Raw genomic sequence first — 16,611 nt, 5'->3', positions numbered from 1 at the left:
ACTGGAAGCCCATCATTCATAGGTCTTTCAGGTGTGGGAGCCAAGTTAATTTCAGGTCAAATATTGAACCCAAAACATGCCCATTGTCTTGAAAACTTAAAATAGTGTCCCCCATTGTGAGCACTGGTTGGTTAAAACCATGATGGGCACAGTTAAAATTGACACATGTAGTCTGCTTGGGTGAGAACTGAAAACCAGTTGTCCGAGCCCATGTTTTCAGCCTCCTAATGCAAATGAAATGAGCATTTGGCGTCATTGGCCAGGAGGACCCTTACGGGGCAGGTCCAGCCACCTTGGTGCAGGTCTTATTACATTCGACGCCACATTGGGCGACCTGCACCCCGGATGGGGATGAAATGATGAAGACAACACAACACTCTGTCCCTGAGCAGAGAAAATCCCCAAACAATCCGGGAATCGAACCTGGGCCCCCTGGGACGGCAGTCCGTCACGCTGACCGTTTAGCTATTGGGGCAGACTAGCCTCCTAATGATCTGCTGTAGCTACCCTGTTGTCAATGTAAGATTAGAGGAAGAGTGAAAGATTGCAAAGTCATCCACTAACAAATAGCATTTAATAGGACTTTTGACTGCAGAGGAAATGCCATTGATAGCAATGGCAAACAATGTGACACTGAGGACACTGCCCTGGGGAACCCCTTTTCCTGAACATAGCAGTCAGACATGGTATTGCCAATGCGATAACAAAAATGCTGGTCCTCAAGAAAGGACTGGATCACAAGCGGCAGGCGTCCATGTAGTCCCCATTCATGAAGTTGGCGACTGATGATGTACCTCCAAATTGTGTCACAAGCTTTTCGAGGTCAAAATCACACAAACCAAATGGCTTTGGCGTAAGAAAGGTTCTTGTATTGCTGCCTCTAGAATGAAATTGTCAAGGGTGGAACAGTATCACCCGAAACCACACTGGGAGTGGCTCAGGTGACCCTCTGAATTCGAACAGCCAGACATGGTGGTGGTTGACCATACATTCAAGAGTCTTACCCATACAACTGGTAGGGGCGACACTCCAGTAAGTGTTAGGAGTGATACAGTCCTTGCCTCGTTTCCAGAATGGAATTAATATTGCCTCCTCCCAAGTCATGGGGTACTGTCAATCAAACCAGATCTGATTGAAACAAGAGAGAAGCTTTTCTTTCACTTCCGGACACAGATGACGAAGCATGGCGTAATGGATCTCATCAGGTAATGGAGCAGTGTGGCTGCAAACAAAGCCAACTCCAGTTCCCACATGGAGAACAGAAGGTTGTAGACTTCCTCATTATACGAGAAGAAACTGAGCTTCCTCATCTCTGCAGTTCTACAGAATGCCTGTAAAGTAGGAGCTTGTCTGGATGACGTAGCAACAGTACAGAAGTGTTCAGCTAAAACCTGAGCCATGTCGTCTGGTTTGTGTACCAAGACCCCATTACTGGACAAGGCCGTAAGGGGATATGAACTACCCTTGCCTGAAGCCTGTCTCATTGATTTCCAAACATGCGCAGTGGAAGTTGACCGACTAATGGAAGTTATGAATTCCCTCCAGGAAGCCCTCTTCCATTCTTTTATCACTTGCTTTGCTGTGTGCTCTCACAGCTCTGAAGGCATAAAGTTTGTCCATATTTGGACAGTGAAGTTCCACAAGCTGTTCACCTGACTGCAAATCAACAGTCATCATTCCACCAAGGTACAGGCCATTGTCTGAGGTATATGGGCCACCACCTCCTGTGCACAATCTCTTTGTTCAAAAATAGCCTGTCGACTGTACTGTCCTCTGTATCATCCATCTGCATGGTCTCCCGTTGGCCACCGCCCTAGTTGGCAGAAGGATCCACACTGGTAAGTGGTCACTAGAATGTAAATCTGGAGCCACTTTCCACTGAACTGAGCCTGCATTAGCTGGGGAACAAAAACACATCCCTGGAGCAAGCGGTAGCTGAGCCCCACGTCACATTGTGTGCACTGAAGTCCCTCACAAGGAGGAATGGGCATGGGTGCGCCTGGAAGAGTTCCACAAGTGCATCTGCATCTAAAGCATCATTAGGGGGCATGTACAAGGAAAACACTGTGATATTAAAGGGTGCGAGAACTTTCACAGCAACTGCTTGGATGGTCGTGGTAAGAGGGACAGGAGAGGAGTGGCATTTGTTGTCAACAAAAACAGCCACTCTACGTTTAGCTCTGTCTCCAGTAGTATCGTCCTTCCTGTATGCGTGGTAGACCCGTAATGCAGGTGTGTCGGTGACTAAGATGAGTTTCTTGTGAGCAGATGCATAAAGGTTTCTCCCAGACCAGTAGCTGCAATTCTTCCAAATGTGAGTGATATCCATCCAAATTTCACTGCAAAGCCACTGGTTAGCGATTGTCGTTCTTTTCTTTCTCCCTCGGAGGCGGTGATTTACCGGGCAGGTCAGGGGGAATGTTAGCCGGTTCCTCCAATTGGAAGTCCATATCCTCAAGAGCTTAGTTTCCATCAGAAAGGGAGATAGCTCACCGATCCAAAGGTTTAACTACTGCTTTCTTGGACTTAGAACTACTTTTCAGAGGACTTTTTCTTTACCGACAGAAGGAGGTGGTTGCCTGGGTTGCGGGGATGGCTTAATTTGTTTCTGATTTTGGGTAGTGGTATGTGGCTTAGGTGGTACACCTATTGCTAATGGCTTCTGTACAACATCAGTTTCAAGTAGTCTCCCGAGGCTCTGAAGGGGTTATTCTGTTTAATGTCCTCCTTTATGGTGCAACAATCAACTCTGAAGTTTAATGTGTTACCCTATCAAACTTAAAGAAATAATTTCGACATGTTGTTTGGTGCAAAATACGCAAATGAACTACTTCTCCACAACAGAAGGCCTCTTAACTATGTGCACCCAAAAGTAACTCCCTGAACATCACTGGACACTTCCTCTTCATCCACCCTATAGTCTGAATTTCGCACTTTCTAATTTCCATCTGTTTGGCCCAATGAAGGATGCACTCCCTAGGAAGCAGTACACGGATGATTGCGAGGTTATTGATGCAGCGAGACTGGCTCTGACATTGACCAGTAGTGTTGTACTGTGCACACATACAGGCCCTGCCAGTAAGGTGGCGTAAGGTGTCACATTGAACGAAGATAATGTTGAAAAATAGGGTTTTGTAGTCAAGAGTTGGGAATAATACAGTGTAATGGAATTCTGAATAAAACCGACCTGCTTTCACAGAAAAAAGTGTTGCATTACTTATTGAAAGCCCCTCGTATTTTTAACTAAATTTGCTTGTTCAAACACGTTGCCAGTGTTTTTTGGCTAAGAGGAAACTGAACATTTTTAAAGGTATTTTCCAACATGTTGAAAACCTACAAATCAACTGACATCTTCACAATGTTCTTCATCTTTGATAATTGATAATGCAGCTGATGCAGCTTTTTCACTCAAGTTTATTTTGGAAGAAAAATTGTGCAGTTGGTGTTCCATATGTAGCCAAAAACTGCTGTTGGAGAGACCTGGAGTCAAAGACAACACTGACTACCATGTTCCATGTGATAGTTTCTGGCAATCCCAACAGTTTCACAAAGCACCTCCATGTTAGCTTTCATGTCCCGTACGAAAATGCTTTTATAATAAGGATCACAAAGGAATAACAATTTTACTTACTGAAATCTGCTAGAAGCTTGCCACAGCCCATATCTTTGTAGGGAGGAAGTGTCACAGCAGAAGTACACCTGTGGACGTACGCATATGGCTCCTTAACTCTGTTGAAGTATCCCATTATGTGGCAGCCGTGGGAGTCCGAATGGGTCAGCACATAGTAGATGAACCAGTCCGGCCCACAATGTCCTGCCGTGCGATGCGGCAGGAACAACTTTCCCAGAAGGCAAAGGTTGTGGGCATACTTCTTCCACACGTGCCCATCAACTTCGAAGAATGAGATGCTTTCCTCTCGGTATATCTCTTTCCCCGGTGGATGCCTTAAGCCACATTTAGCCTAATGAGAATGAAAAAGTATTAGCATCTATTCGACATGAACCAAACTGCTTCACTATATCTAACTACTCAAATTCATACTTAAGTGCTTGGCAGATGGTGCAAGGCACTACTTGGAAACTATACCACTACTATTCCCACCTAGGACAGTGAAAGGGGAAACTGAACATTGAAATCCTCTGTGCGAGCTCCGATTTCTCTTACTTTACCAAAATTTTCTTCTGTATATAAGTGGGAGGCAGCATTTCAAGGATAAAGTTTCCAACTGAAATTTTCTAGATAGGTTTTGCCACAACAAAAGTCCTCATTTTAATGACTGTCATTCTCACCTACTTATCAGGTCTATCTCACTTTCCACTATTTCACAATACAAGCTGCCTTTCTCTAAAATTTTACTTAGTTTCCTACCGTAAAGAAGACACATCAAATTGCAGACGGGCACAATTAAAAAACTCTCATAGCATTCAGCCACGGCCTTCATCTGTAAAACAAATGTACATGCGCACATGACTGCCAAATCCAGCATCTAGGGCCTGTCTGCAGCTTGACGTGTCTTCTTTATGGTAAGCATACCTGAAGTTTTCATTATCTGATTTACTTTGATTCGTGTCATCCTATAAGATAAGAATCCCCTACTGCACAAAAATACTCTGGAAGAGGTTAGACAAATGTAGTTTATGCACTTTGGTGGACTGTCCATTCTTACAAGATGTTCTGCCAATAAAAATCCGATTCGCATGCCCTACAACATTTCCCATATGATTGTTGAGATTCAAGTTGTTTAGAACCATAACCTCTAAATATTTAGGTGAATCAAGAACATTCTTAATACGCTTGTGGAAGACCTCGCATTAGTGTTCAGTCAACTGATACCTTTCAAATGTTTAATATACTTTGTCTAAAACATTCTGAAATCTTTTCTGACCATTTCACTACATGGTAAGAGAGAGCATGAAATACAAACATTTATAAAGACTGCTCAGATACTCCTGCGTGCAATTTATTGGTATGAGATTATTACAAATGAAGCAGTGTCACCAATAACTATACTTTGACATGATATTGCAAATGTTTGCAGTCATATTGATAAACAAGAAGAAAAATTGCCTCATTGCAGGAGTTTCCCCTTCTGGTACAGTGCTGTAGTTGTAAGGCTTACATTGTACTTAAATGTAATTCATTACCCTGTTTTACCAGGGTGTACAGTAGTAGTAGTAGTAGTAGTAGTAGTAGCAGCAGCAGCAGCAGCAGCAGCATTCAGTCCAGAGACTGCCCCAAAGCAGCTCTCCACACTTCTCTAGCCTCTGCAAGCCTCTTCATCTCTGCTATTTGCATCTAGTCTAACTTCCTTACTGTATTCATTCCTTGGTCTCCAATTTTCACCATGCCTCTCCTCCACACTTCCCTATTACCCAACTATTCCTTCATACCACAGAATCTGTCATATCCACCAATCCCTTCCGTTAGTTGGGTTAGGGAAAATTTAGTTTTTCCCCAATTTGATTCCGGGCCACCTCGTTAGTTATTTGATCTAGCCATCTAATCTTCAAATAATTCTTTAGTGCCGCATTTGAAAAGCTTCCCTTCTCTTCTCTTCTTGCATAAGATGTTTATAGTCCACACTTCATTTCTAGACAAGGCTTCACTCCAGGCAGACACTTTCAGAGAGAGGAATAAAAAAAGCCCAATACCTAAATTTATGTTCAATATTAGAGACACTTTTCTTGCCACTGCCAGTCTGCATTTTATATTGTGTCTACTTTGGCCACTGTCAGCTCTTCTGCTGTGCAAAAACTCACTCGCTTTTTGTGTGTCATTTCCTAATCTAATTCCCTTAGCAACTTCGGATTTACTTCAACGACATTCTATTGCCCTTCTTTTACTTTTGTTGATGTTCACTTTATAACCTCCTTTGAAGACACTGTCCATTCCACACAACTGCTCTTCCAAGTCATTTGCCATTAGAGAGGTACAATGTTGCCAAACCTAAGTTTCTCTCTCTTCTCCCTGAACTTTTATTCCTTTCCTGTTTCCAAATTTCTTCTTCGTTCTTTCACGGATTGCTCAATGTGAAATTCATGAGAAGCTACATGGCTGTTTTATTCTCTTCTTAACCAGTGTTTTCCTTTCATTCCATTTGACTTTTAAAACCGATGCTTGTACAAGTCCCTGTGCAAGGTTGTCAATTTCCTTTGCTCTCTGTATTTAATCTCCGTTACCTACAACTAGTGTGCTGATCATTATGCATATATGCTAATAAAAGGCAAAGTTTGTTGAATATTGTTTTATTTTTCTCTTTTTTTTATAAAGCAAAATGGAAGCATATCCAAGTAGCACTTACCAAATGGTGCGCAAGACGTCTCCTTGACTTTGACGGTTTCAGGCAAAATTCACATATGTACATACATGGCACTTTTTCAAACATCTGAAAATTTATAAATCTGTATTAATATCTGTGTACATATAGTTTATAAGTACTGTTACAAGTGTGGTGCATTAATAAATTCCCTAACTATCACACCTACAAATGCACTGCAAGAGAGAAGACAGAAGATAACGTCCTACTGAAGTGCTGCTGATGTTTGAAATGTCACAGCATATAAATCTGAGGTGGACATAAAACTATTTTCCATTCACTAACAAAAAGATAGGACAGCCAACAATTGATCAAATGGTCCACAGGTATGCTGCCCTTTCAGTGTCCAACGGACACAGTATTTGGATGAGAAGACTTGTCAGGTGCGCTAATGCTGCTGCGTGCATGCGGCCTACTTATACGCACGTTGGCATCTGTGATTGTATCATAGTTGCTACATCACCCCTGCCACCGGTTTGTTGTATTGCTGAGTGTAATTAGGCCCAGAGCTGGTTCCTAAGCCTTGCTGAGATTATAGCCTTTGTCCCTGGTGTTAATTTTGATAGCTTCTCTAATGACACTGCCCCGATATTTCAAATTCTGTGCCAAAATCCTGGTGTGTCCGCATTCCATCGCACGATTCTCTTGCAAACACTGCTCTGTAACCGCCAAATTGTTAGGATACATTAGCTGAGTGTGTCACTCGTGTTCCTGGCATCGATCTTTGATGGTGCACACTGCCTGTCCAAGACAAGTCTTGCAGCATTGCCACAGAATCTGATACACACTGTCCTTCAGCAAACTGAGGTCATCTTTTATGGTTTCAATAATGCCCACCTTTTATTGGATCGCCAAAACACAGTTCTTACTCAGTGCTTTTTCAGTACACATCCCACTTTTCCTTACAATGTACTGGTGTGCAATATAAAGTGTGTGGCTACCTCTTCCTCAGTGATTTCTTCCATCTCCACAGGTTGTACTGTACTGGTAGGGTGAAGAGCGCATTTGATCTGCCATTCTTTTCTTGGAACGTAATTAGGAGGTGTTCCAATTCCTGGGACAGACATCCCACATCTGAGACTGTGCATGCACCATATGCTAGTGTTTTAGTACCCCATTCCTCTGTGCAGGTTGGTGGCAGCTGTCTGCAAATGCACTTCTTCAGCACACCTGACGGTAGTGATATATCTGATCACTGAAATACTGTGCCCATTTGTTGTTATGAACTGGCAGTATACCAGTGGACTGTTTGATGAACAAATATAATGGGCAAACTGCAGATTCACAACACGGAATTGTTTCTGTAGAATGTACAATTTCATAAACTTGCCGTAACAGTACTACATCTGAATTCAGTTGTGTTTTACACGACAATCTAGTTTACACACTGTGGCAAGAATATACACTAGGAGAAAATGAATCTCTCTGCAGAATGCATAAAGTTTTCACGGTATTCACTCTGTCTCAAACAAAATCGAGCTTTCTTCATTATCAGGAGCTGACTAACTGCCAATGATGATGTCGTCTCTCCTATGGAAGTGGTGTGGGTTACTATTGGTGGAATGACCACTTGGGGAAGAATTTTCATGTGCAAATGTGAGAAATGAGAACGAATTCTAAAGAGCAAGAATATTTAAAGCTTGCAACTGTGAGTCACACAGGAAGAATGCAACCATTCTACAAATCAATAAGAGTATTGTACCACTGCTGTATTGGTCATTAAATTAGAAGGCACCAGCAGACAAACTAATGACAGACACTTCACAAGAGCTTTGTTTGTTATACACTGCCTCTACAGGGTCATTTTTTTCCACTGCATACAAACTCTAGGGATTGATTGATGAGAGAATATGGAACAAGAAAGGTCTAATGAAGTTTTGTCTGGAAATGCACGATTTCCACCTAGAGACCATTTATTCATTCATACTTTGTTACAGAGCCTGCGGTCTAATACACGCTGTAACATGCAGCAACAGTTACAGTATGCCTGTTTTCCTCCTACAGGGTGGTACTCTTTCTCACGTCATGCCCTAGCATGCCTGCCTGCCACAGTAATTAGTAATAATGTGTGTGATTCACTTCTGTTGCTGACTCATCTTGTAGCGGATGTGATACAGAACTGTACACAATGGATCTGTATTGAAATTGACAACTTGCTGATATGGTGTTTACTTACGGGAAGGTAAATGGCAACAGATTGCAAGATTGTACCGGGAGACCTATCCCTGTCGACGACAACCACGGCATTTGATTTTTGCAACTGTTTCACCGTTTGTCTGAGGCAAGATTGTTTCCGGAAGCAGGAAATTATGAAGGACGTACCCAAAATGTTCGGACGCCAGACTTGGAGGAAAATGCGATTAACGCTATGGAAAGCGACCACCGTGCCAGTACCAGGTAGTTGGCTCGCCAGCACAGGGTAAGCCACATGATCACGTGGAACATCCTACTTGACAATTGTTGCTACCCTTATCACTTACAGGGTGTGCAGGGCTGTAATGTCTGGATGCATTTCAATCGTGTCTTTCCTGGTTGACAGATCAGAAGATGAGGTCCAGTTCCGTGGCCTGCTTATTCACCAGATCTCAACCCATGCGATTTCTGGTTATGGTGTCATCTCAAAAGTGTCGCGTATGCAGAGTCCATTCCACTTGTGGGACATTGGATTATTCACGCTACCTTTGTCACTGCTCCAATGCAGCTTGGCTGATGTGAATGTGAGAGACAGAACATGCTACAGTGCACACACGCATGTGTTGAGGAACATGGAAACCATTTTCAACAAATACCGTAACTGAGGCTGCATTGTACAGCGGTGTAGACTAACAATGTATGATAGAATAAATGGTCTATTACGGAAACCGTGCACTTCTGAACCTAAGTCCATTAGACCTTTTTTGTTCCGTATCCTGTCGTTGATCAATCCCTAGAGTTTGTATGCGGTGAAGAAAATATACATATCACCCTGTACATATCTGATCACCAAGATGTTCATCACAATCGGATGGATTTAACCAAACTGCATCACTGTCATTGGTTTATCAACTGGCGGCTTCTTATTTGTGCAGTACTCTTACTGAATATTTAAAGCAATAGTTGGGTGCACAATTACATGTGATTCAGAAATTTGTGCAATCAGATGGTAGCTAATTTCAAAATTATTACCTTGCAACATTGATTTCTGGCAACATTCAGCAATATTATCAAGAAAGGAAAAAAATAAACCCAACAATCAGAAACAGAATGAATGTTCAAAATTCAATTATTAGTTTTATTCAACAGAATCAACTAAAATGGTAAAAGCATACCAAAAAGACGGAAAAACAAGAGCTTGCAAAATGTATGCTGCCTTGGATACCAAATGGTGGAAAGAAAGTTGGGCAGCCACCTACTACTTAAGATTCAGAGGATTCAGATGTTAACGAGTGATGGGAACATTCCTGAAGAGTTATGATGGGATAGACTAGAACAGAGGGAACTAATTAGACATACAATGTAATCACAGGCGCTGGTGAAATGCAAAAACCTTTTTAAACCACAAATATGTATGTGACTCATGTATGAAATAACACCCCTTTTATTTTTGGCATTTTCAATAAATAACAGTACATAGAGCATGTTTAATCCCCTTAATTGCTGGATCAATGGAGACACTGAAGCCTCTTTTCTTGTGGAACGGTATACCTTGGTATCAAGCCTTTCAATCTGTTAATTGTATCAAAAGCCGTCGACAATGTTTTTTCAGGTTTGTTCCCATCAGAAACCGTGTGTTCCATAACCATATTAATGAGACCCAAGATAGGAGTACAGGCCGCATTGCTCATAAATTTTTAATCTTTTTGTTGCAGATCAATTTCAGCTACTGTGTAGTTGTCTTCAATGCAATTATCTAAAAGTCTGACAACCCATCATAAATAAAAACACAATGTAGCAGATTTCAGTTACAGTTAAACAGCTTTAACTGTAATATCTGTAACAGAAATGTGGTACCATGTGCAGTTTTATTTATGGTGAGTTGCTATGACATTGATACAATTACAATGAAATGAACACCCTTAACTGCTTACAGGCATTGACATACGTCAATGGGGACAGATGAAAATGTGTGCCCTGACCGGGACTCGAACCTGGGATCTCCTGCTTACATGGCAGACACACTATCCATCTGAGCCACCGAGGATACAGAGGATAGCGCAACTGCAGGGATTCATCTCTGGCACGCCTCCCACGAAACCCACATTCTCAATGTATTGTCCCGCACTACATTCGTAGTGCCCCCACCCATTATACTCATTACTCGTGGCAAGTTGTCGATTCCTGTAAGAATTCGGGCACTGTTTGTGCATTCGCACAGAAGAAGAAGATGGTCAAGTGGCCGGTGAGCCTTAACTATATATATATATACTACGATCGTATCTGTTCTTTCGGACATGTCCGAAAGAACAGATACCATCGGTGACCATGCAGCTCGTTAGAATGAAATTACAATGAGATGAACGCCTTTAGCTGCTTACACGCGTTGACATACGTCAACGGGGACAGACTGTCACCGATGGTATCTGTTCTTTAGGACATGTCCGAAAGAACAGATACCATCTTAGTATATATTGATACAATTGCACTGAGGATAGCTACACAGCAGCTGAAATAATCTGCAATAAGCAGGTTAAAAATTTACGTCCAATTCTACCCTTCCTTCTATCTTGGAAACACAAATATCTAAACACATTTTAATATCTTTCCTAAGCTCTTCCTATACACTAGAAGTTAACATACAATTCAATTTACTAATATTGAACCTGTATCCAAGTTGTATAAAGTAATGTCAAGAGGAAATCTTGTTTTATCTTAGTAGTGCAGGCCTATCTTCTTGCTCCATATGAAGACATGGCCTGAAATGTAAATTCCACTCCACATTGTTCATAGAAGAGGTGCTTCATAGTAACAAATATAAGTGCTCATAGTTACTGAGGTATGCACTTTAGAGACCATGTTTACTACACTTTTTGCTTCAAATGATAATTTCTGTCATTTCCCCAAATACTGACCACTCCTCCTGGGATACCCTGTATGTATAAGGCATCCACATCTTTGTTGATACAAGAAATTACAGGATTAAACATACAGAAAATTACTTGTCAAAATCCTCGTACTGCACCATGAAATGTTTACGAAGTAAAGGCATTATGCCTTGGCAAGTCTCACTGGTTATTTGCTGTCTTGAGAACAAAAGTGAAGCACCCAGAACAAGTGAAGGACATGAAACAAAATTTTGCACATTGATAGGGCATGTGGTGATATTGCAGTTATTACAAAACAGAATAAAATTTACAGAGAATTTGGCAGTAGGAGCCCACTTATCAGTACAACATTACATTCCTCTGGCATGGATGCATGCACTTATTCGGTTGGGAAAGATGTCAAAGCCATTGTATCCTTCACTCAGGAAATGGCCACAACTGTTGTAACTGGTCCTTCATATCCTGTATACTGGCACTGGGATGGAGCTGATATCTGTGCTGGTCCTACACGTGTTCTACTGGGCAGAGATCTGGAGATATTGCTGACCACAGGAGTACTACATCATCACGTGTACAGTTCAGAGATTGCAGTCCCACGCACACCCATAATTTTCCTGTCTAAAAATAGCACTACGCTACTCTCACATGAGAGGTAACACTTGCCACCAGATTGTCCCCAGTCACAACCAGTCTCGGACCGAAGTTGTATCCGACAGCTCCTCCATACAGTCACCTCTCCTCAAATCACTGCCGTACTCGCAGACAATCATTTGGGATAGTGCAGAACTACAATTCATTGATAACACAATGTAATGCCATTCATCAGCAGTTCGTGCTTCCCAACCACAGCACCACACCAAATAGAGCTGTTCGTGTTGGAATGTTAACAGAAGCCTACGCACAGGACTGAATTATCTAATTCGACCACTGCTATTCTTCCACCTGTGGTGCAGGATGACACAATGTTGCAGGGAATCCATACCTGTTTTTGGATGGTAGGTGCAGCTGTGAATGGGTTAAAATGTGCTTAGTGCACAAGACAGTGATTTTCCATTTTGGCAGTTTGACGTCGACCTGGTTCTCAACTATGAGTATACCTACCTACACAGTTCAACATTCGACATGTCGCATCCAAATGCCCTCCAAATCTGGTCATTCCACAACTTGACAAGGCATGTGTGTGGAGACCCGCAATAAGGTCTCTTTCAAACTCTACAATTGCCGATCTGTGTGTTCTCCACAAAGCCTACATTCATTATACAGTAGTCTTGGAAGAACTGTAACAGACGTCTGAACAACCGTGAACTGACATGCACTAATTGTATGAAATAATGCATTGATGATGGCTAGGCACTAGTGAAATCTAGATTTGCCAAACAAAACCCATAAAAAAGGACAACCGATTGCTGCGTTCTATCATTTGTAAATCATATGACAGTCACTGAGTGCACCCATGTTCCTAATGGAAGGTAACCTTTCAAACTCTTATAAGATGCTGACAATGCTGTCTCTATGAGAGTATGCAGCACCTTCGTGTCCTTCACAGTGATCGACATCTGGTGCTATTCGAGCCCCTTATGTAACCCACCAGTTCCAGTAACAACACTAAATATGAATAACACCAATGTACTCTGGTAGCCATTTATGCCCTTTTCTACTGTCAACATTTTGATAAACCAATGAAGTAGAAAATTGTTTACATTAACTTTTATCTTGACTGTGCCTAAACCAGTCTATGACACCGTTATGTTTAATCACCACCACCACCACCACCACCACCACCACCACCGATGATAATTTCACCTGACCAATGAAGTGAAAAAAGCAGCAGATTAAAGTCAATTTAGTTTCCAGAACAAAGAATTCAGGCAAACTGCAGTTTAAACAAGGTAGTCTTTTATAAGAAGCCAAGGAACACAGCATACATTCCCACAGTTGCAGCACAACATGATGCACCGCCCACTCACCGCTCCCTTCCCTACACTTGACCTAGTTCTCAGCTGAGCTGATAGTGTTCCTCTGTCACTCTTCCGAATTCCTCCAAATAAGTCTGCACATGACAATGTTCATGTCTGAATGTGAGATACCCCTATGACCTCCAGAGCAGTATTTTAATCTGCAAATGCAAGTGACCTGTATCTTTCAAATGATGAATTTGGGGAAAATTCTGATCAGGTAAATACAGTAGTTCTGGCCTGTGTGGATGGAGGGGCTCATGTGCTCCACTGCCCACTTCCCACCTCTACACACTGTTCCTTGACACACTACTCCACCAATACTAAGCAAGATAATTTCTACACGAAGAGACAAGCATTCAGGAGATGAAGATATTCAGTGTCTTCAAAAGCTCAAATTTTAACTCAAACATGACTCCATTCGAACTCTGAGAATATTTTGTGTGGACATACCCTTGAAAAATTCCACATCCTTTCCAGAAGTTATGCACAAATATATTTACCTGCAGGACTAAGAGGGGGCAGTAAGGGGAATGATTCAAAGTACTTAAGATATCGGACCTCAAAGCCTCTAACAATTTCTTGTTTGTGGTTCAGCTGATGAACACAATGATGCTGGTACTACTATTAAACAACCAAGGTAAGACTACTGATATTTTTAATGTAGTCAATTTACATTATTCTATTGTGCAAAATTATACAGCTATAATTGTATGGCTCACTGTTCAGGAGACATTGCATCATTAACAGTGAGACGTGTGAAAAAATTGCGCACTTCATATTAACCAAAAGCAACTTCTTCACACATCTCACTGTTTATGATGTGATATCTCCTGGATGGTGTGCCTTACAATTATAGCTGTATAATTTTGCAGGTTCATTCAGTGGTATATGTGGATACAATATGCAAAATGTACTACAAATACAGTTAGTAGTAAAGAAGTAATAAATTAAAACATCCCCTTGATGTGGCAGTTTTACTGCACGAACAGCAAAAAAGTAATAAGCATTTTTTGTTTCATAATTTTGTGGGGTATCAGCAAGCAAAAACCTTGTAAAGATTGGAAATTATGTGTAACGTGTTTTGAAGTCAACACAGTGCTCTAATTCTCAAATATCAGATGAATATAGTATATGTATTCATGAATTGATTCACACTGCCTCAAGACAATCTCATTGTTTCCAACTGCAATACTTGTTGCAATGTGTTAAATGCTGAACATGAGATTATACCTCATAGTGACTAGATTATAACAGCATTTTTAATTTTTAAATTTGGTCAATAATTATGCAAAGGATTGAAAATAAAATTTTTGTTGCTCCTGGAAGCCATTAGATAGGCAACCGAATATATTGGGTTGGTCCACAAGTTCACAGCATTTTACTTAAGTTTAATAAACACAACAGACTTACCAATAACACATTCTACTTCACTATTCACAACAGTCTACCAATGCTAGGGGAACTTTTTGATTCCATGACTGTTGAAATCATGAGGTTTTGAGTCGAACTCTGAGCCATATTTGTAGAGCATTTTCATCCAGAAAAAAATCCTTGCAGGTTGTTCCGTAGAGAGTGAAAAAAGTGAAAATTTTAGCATGCAAGATCAGTTGAATGAAATGGGAGCAGATTGCCTTCCCAACCCAACTCCTATGTAGTGTTTGTCAGTCTAGCAGAACAAGGGCAGGTGTTACAGTGTAGCATCACTTCACACTGTCTTCCTGGTAGTCATTCTTGGATTGTGTTTGAAAGGCATCTTAGTTGTTGCCAGTAAACATTAGCAATGAGTCAATAATTTTCAATGCAATGAATTTTTTGAAAGATTTCATGCCGCCTTCAGCTGCCACTCTCTCTATTTCATGTACGATTGTACAATTTCAGCCTTAGGCCATTTTCAAGTATCTAAAACAGAAGCACTATACATTGGCACATTAGTGACACTTGTGATTTTGATGTAGGAAAAAGTCATATCTGTAGATATACCAGGCGCATAATGCACATGACTTTCGAGCAGTTGCTGCCGAGCTCTTATATATAAGAGCCATGTTTTAATGTACTTAACACCAGGAAAACTACAATTATTTTACAGAAATTTGTTAATTAAACTCGACAGGCTTTTCTTCTCCATTATATTTAATTACCATTCATCACTGGTGTAATTACATATGTATTTTCTTTAAAAAACTTATAAATATTAGTTATTTTATTCTGGGAGCACATCATTTTTGGATAGTCGGTAGAAAGATTTTTTGAGCATAACATGGAGTAATAGGATTACTACTAAAGAATCACCCATAAAGTAAGTTCTAATGTGTTTAGTATATTACAGATATGACTTGTCCCTACACCAAAATCACAAGTGTCACTAATGTATCCAATGTATATTGCTTCCGTTTTAGATACCTGAAAATTGCCTAAGCACAAAATTGTACAACCATGAATGAAAAGCAATTGAAGCCATCATGGAATCTTTCAAAAAATTAGCGATGATGGATACGCCTTGGGGAGGCAATTAATAGTATACCACATTGTCACTGTTCCTCCAGATGCATAGCTTATCTTTTGTCGATGCACACAGATGTTTGTACGGCAAGTTACTGCTTTGTTAGTCCTCATCCCTTTCTTTTCATTGTGTTACCATTCTAATCACTGGTAACAATAAGGGTACGAATAATCAAGTGGTGTTCATGAGCCAATTTATTATGATGATGAAAAAAAAAAGCAGGGATGCATATATGGCCACTGACTGATTTTTATGATTTTGACTTAGAGCATGTGGTTCCCATACATCTGATTTCTGAACATTCTTTATTGCAAATAAACGTCGCATGATGGAATGATCAAAATTTAGCATATTTGCCACTTCTCAAGCACAGTGATGTTGATCATTGTGAATTAATGCATTTAAACAATCTTCTTCAAACCCCGTAGGTTTTCCTGAACATGTCAAGACAAGAAATCATATTCTTGCTATGCTCTGTCCAATGGCATTACTCCCACACATGGTGAAAATGTTACTGGCTTCCTCCGCTGCTGTCACCCCTCTACTGAATTCAAACAGAAGACTACTCCAAATGACAATATGTAAACTCAAATAGTGAGAGTGAACTACAAATAAAAATGACAATAGATAAATGAACCAATAGCACCTGGAATACCAACATGCAGAACAAAATCCTACTAGATTATGCACCAACCTAACAGATTACCAGGGTGTATTTTTAATGGTACCCTTTAACTTCAAGTGAAAAACATTCAACAATGTACTTTTACACACACACACACACACACAAAAGGAAGGATAATAATAATAAGATT

At 40.8% G+C, this 16,611-nt stretch overlaps 1 protein-coding gene across 3 annotated transcripts in view; it reads right to left on the bottom strand.

Moving 5' to 3' along the window:
- Positions 1-16,611, bottom strand: part of LOC126425009 (histone acetyltransferase Tip60-like) — a 91,572-nt gene that overhangs the window by 32,275 nt on the left and 42,686 nt on the right. For all 3 annotated transcript variants that reach the window (XM_050087914.1, XM_050087913.1, XM_050087915.1), the window contains 2 exons: positions 6,303-6,386; positions 3,632-3,962 (listed from right to left, as the gene is read on the bottom strand). In XM_050087914.1, coding sequence (XP_049943871.1) covers positions 3,632-3,962; positions 6,303-6,386 — 415 coding nt within the window. The remainder of the gene's footprint in view (positions 1-3,631; positions 3,963-6,302; positions 6,387-16,611) is intronic.

Source organism: Schistocerca serialis, chromosome 10, assembly GCF_023864345.2.
Source record: "Schistocerca serialis cubense isolate TAMUIC-IGC-003099 chromosome 10, iqSchSeri2.2, whole genome shotgun sequence".
NCBI classification, from domain to species: Eukaryota; Metazoa; Arthropoda; class Insecta; order Orthoptera; family Acrididae; genus Schistocerca; species Schistocerca serialis.
Note: the sequence above shows the minus strand (reverse complement) of the source record. Positions and strands in the feature narration are given on the sequence as shown.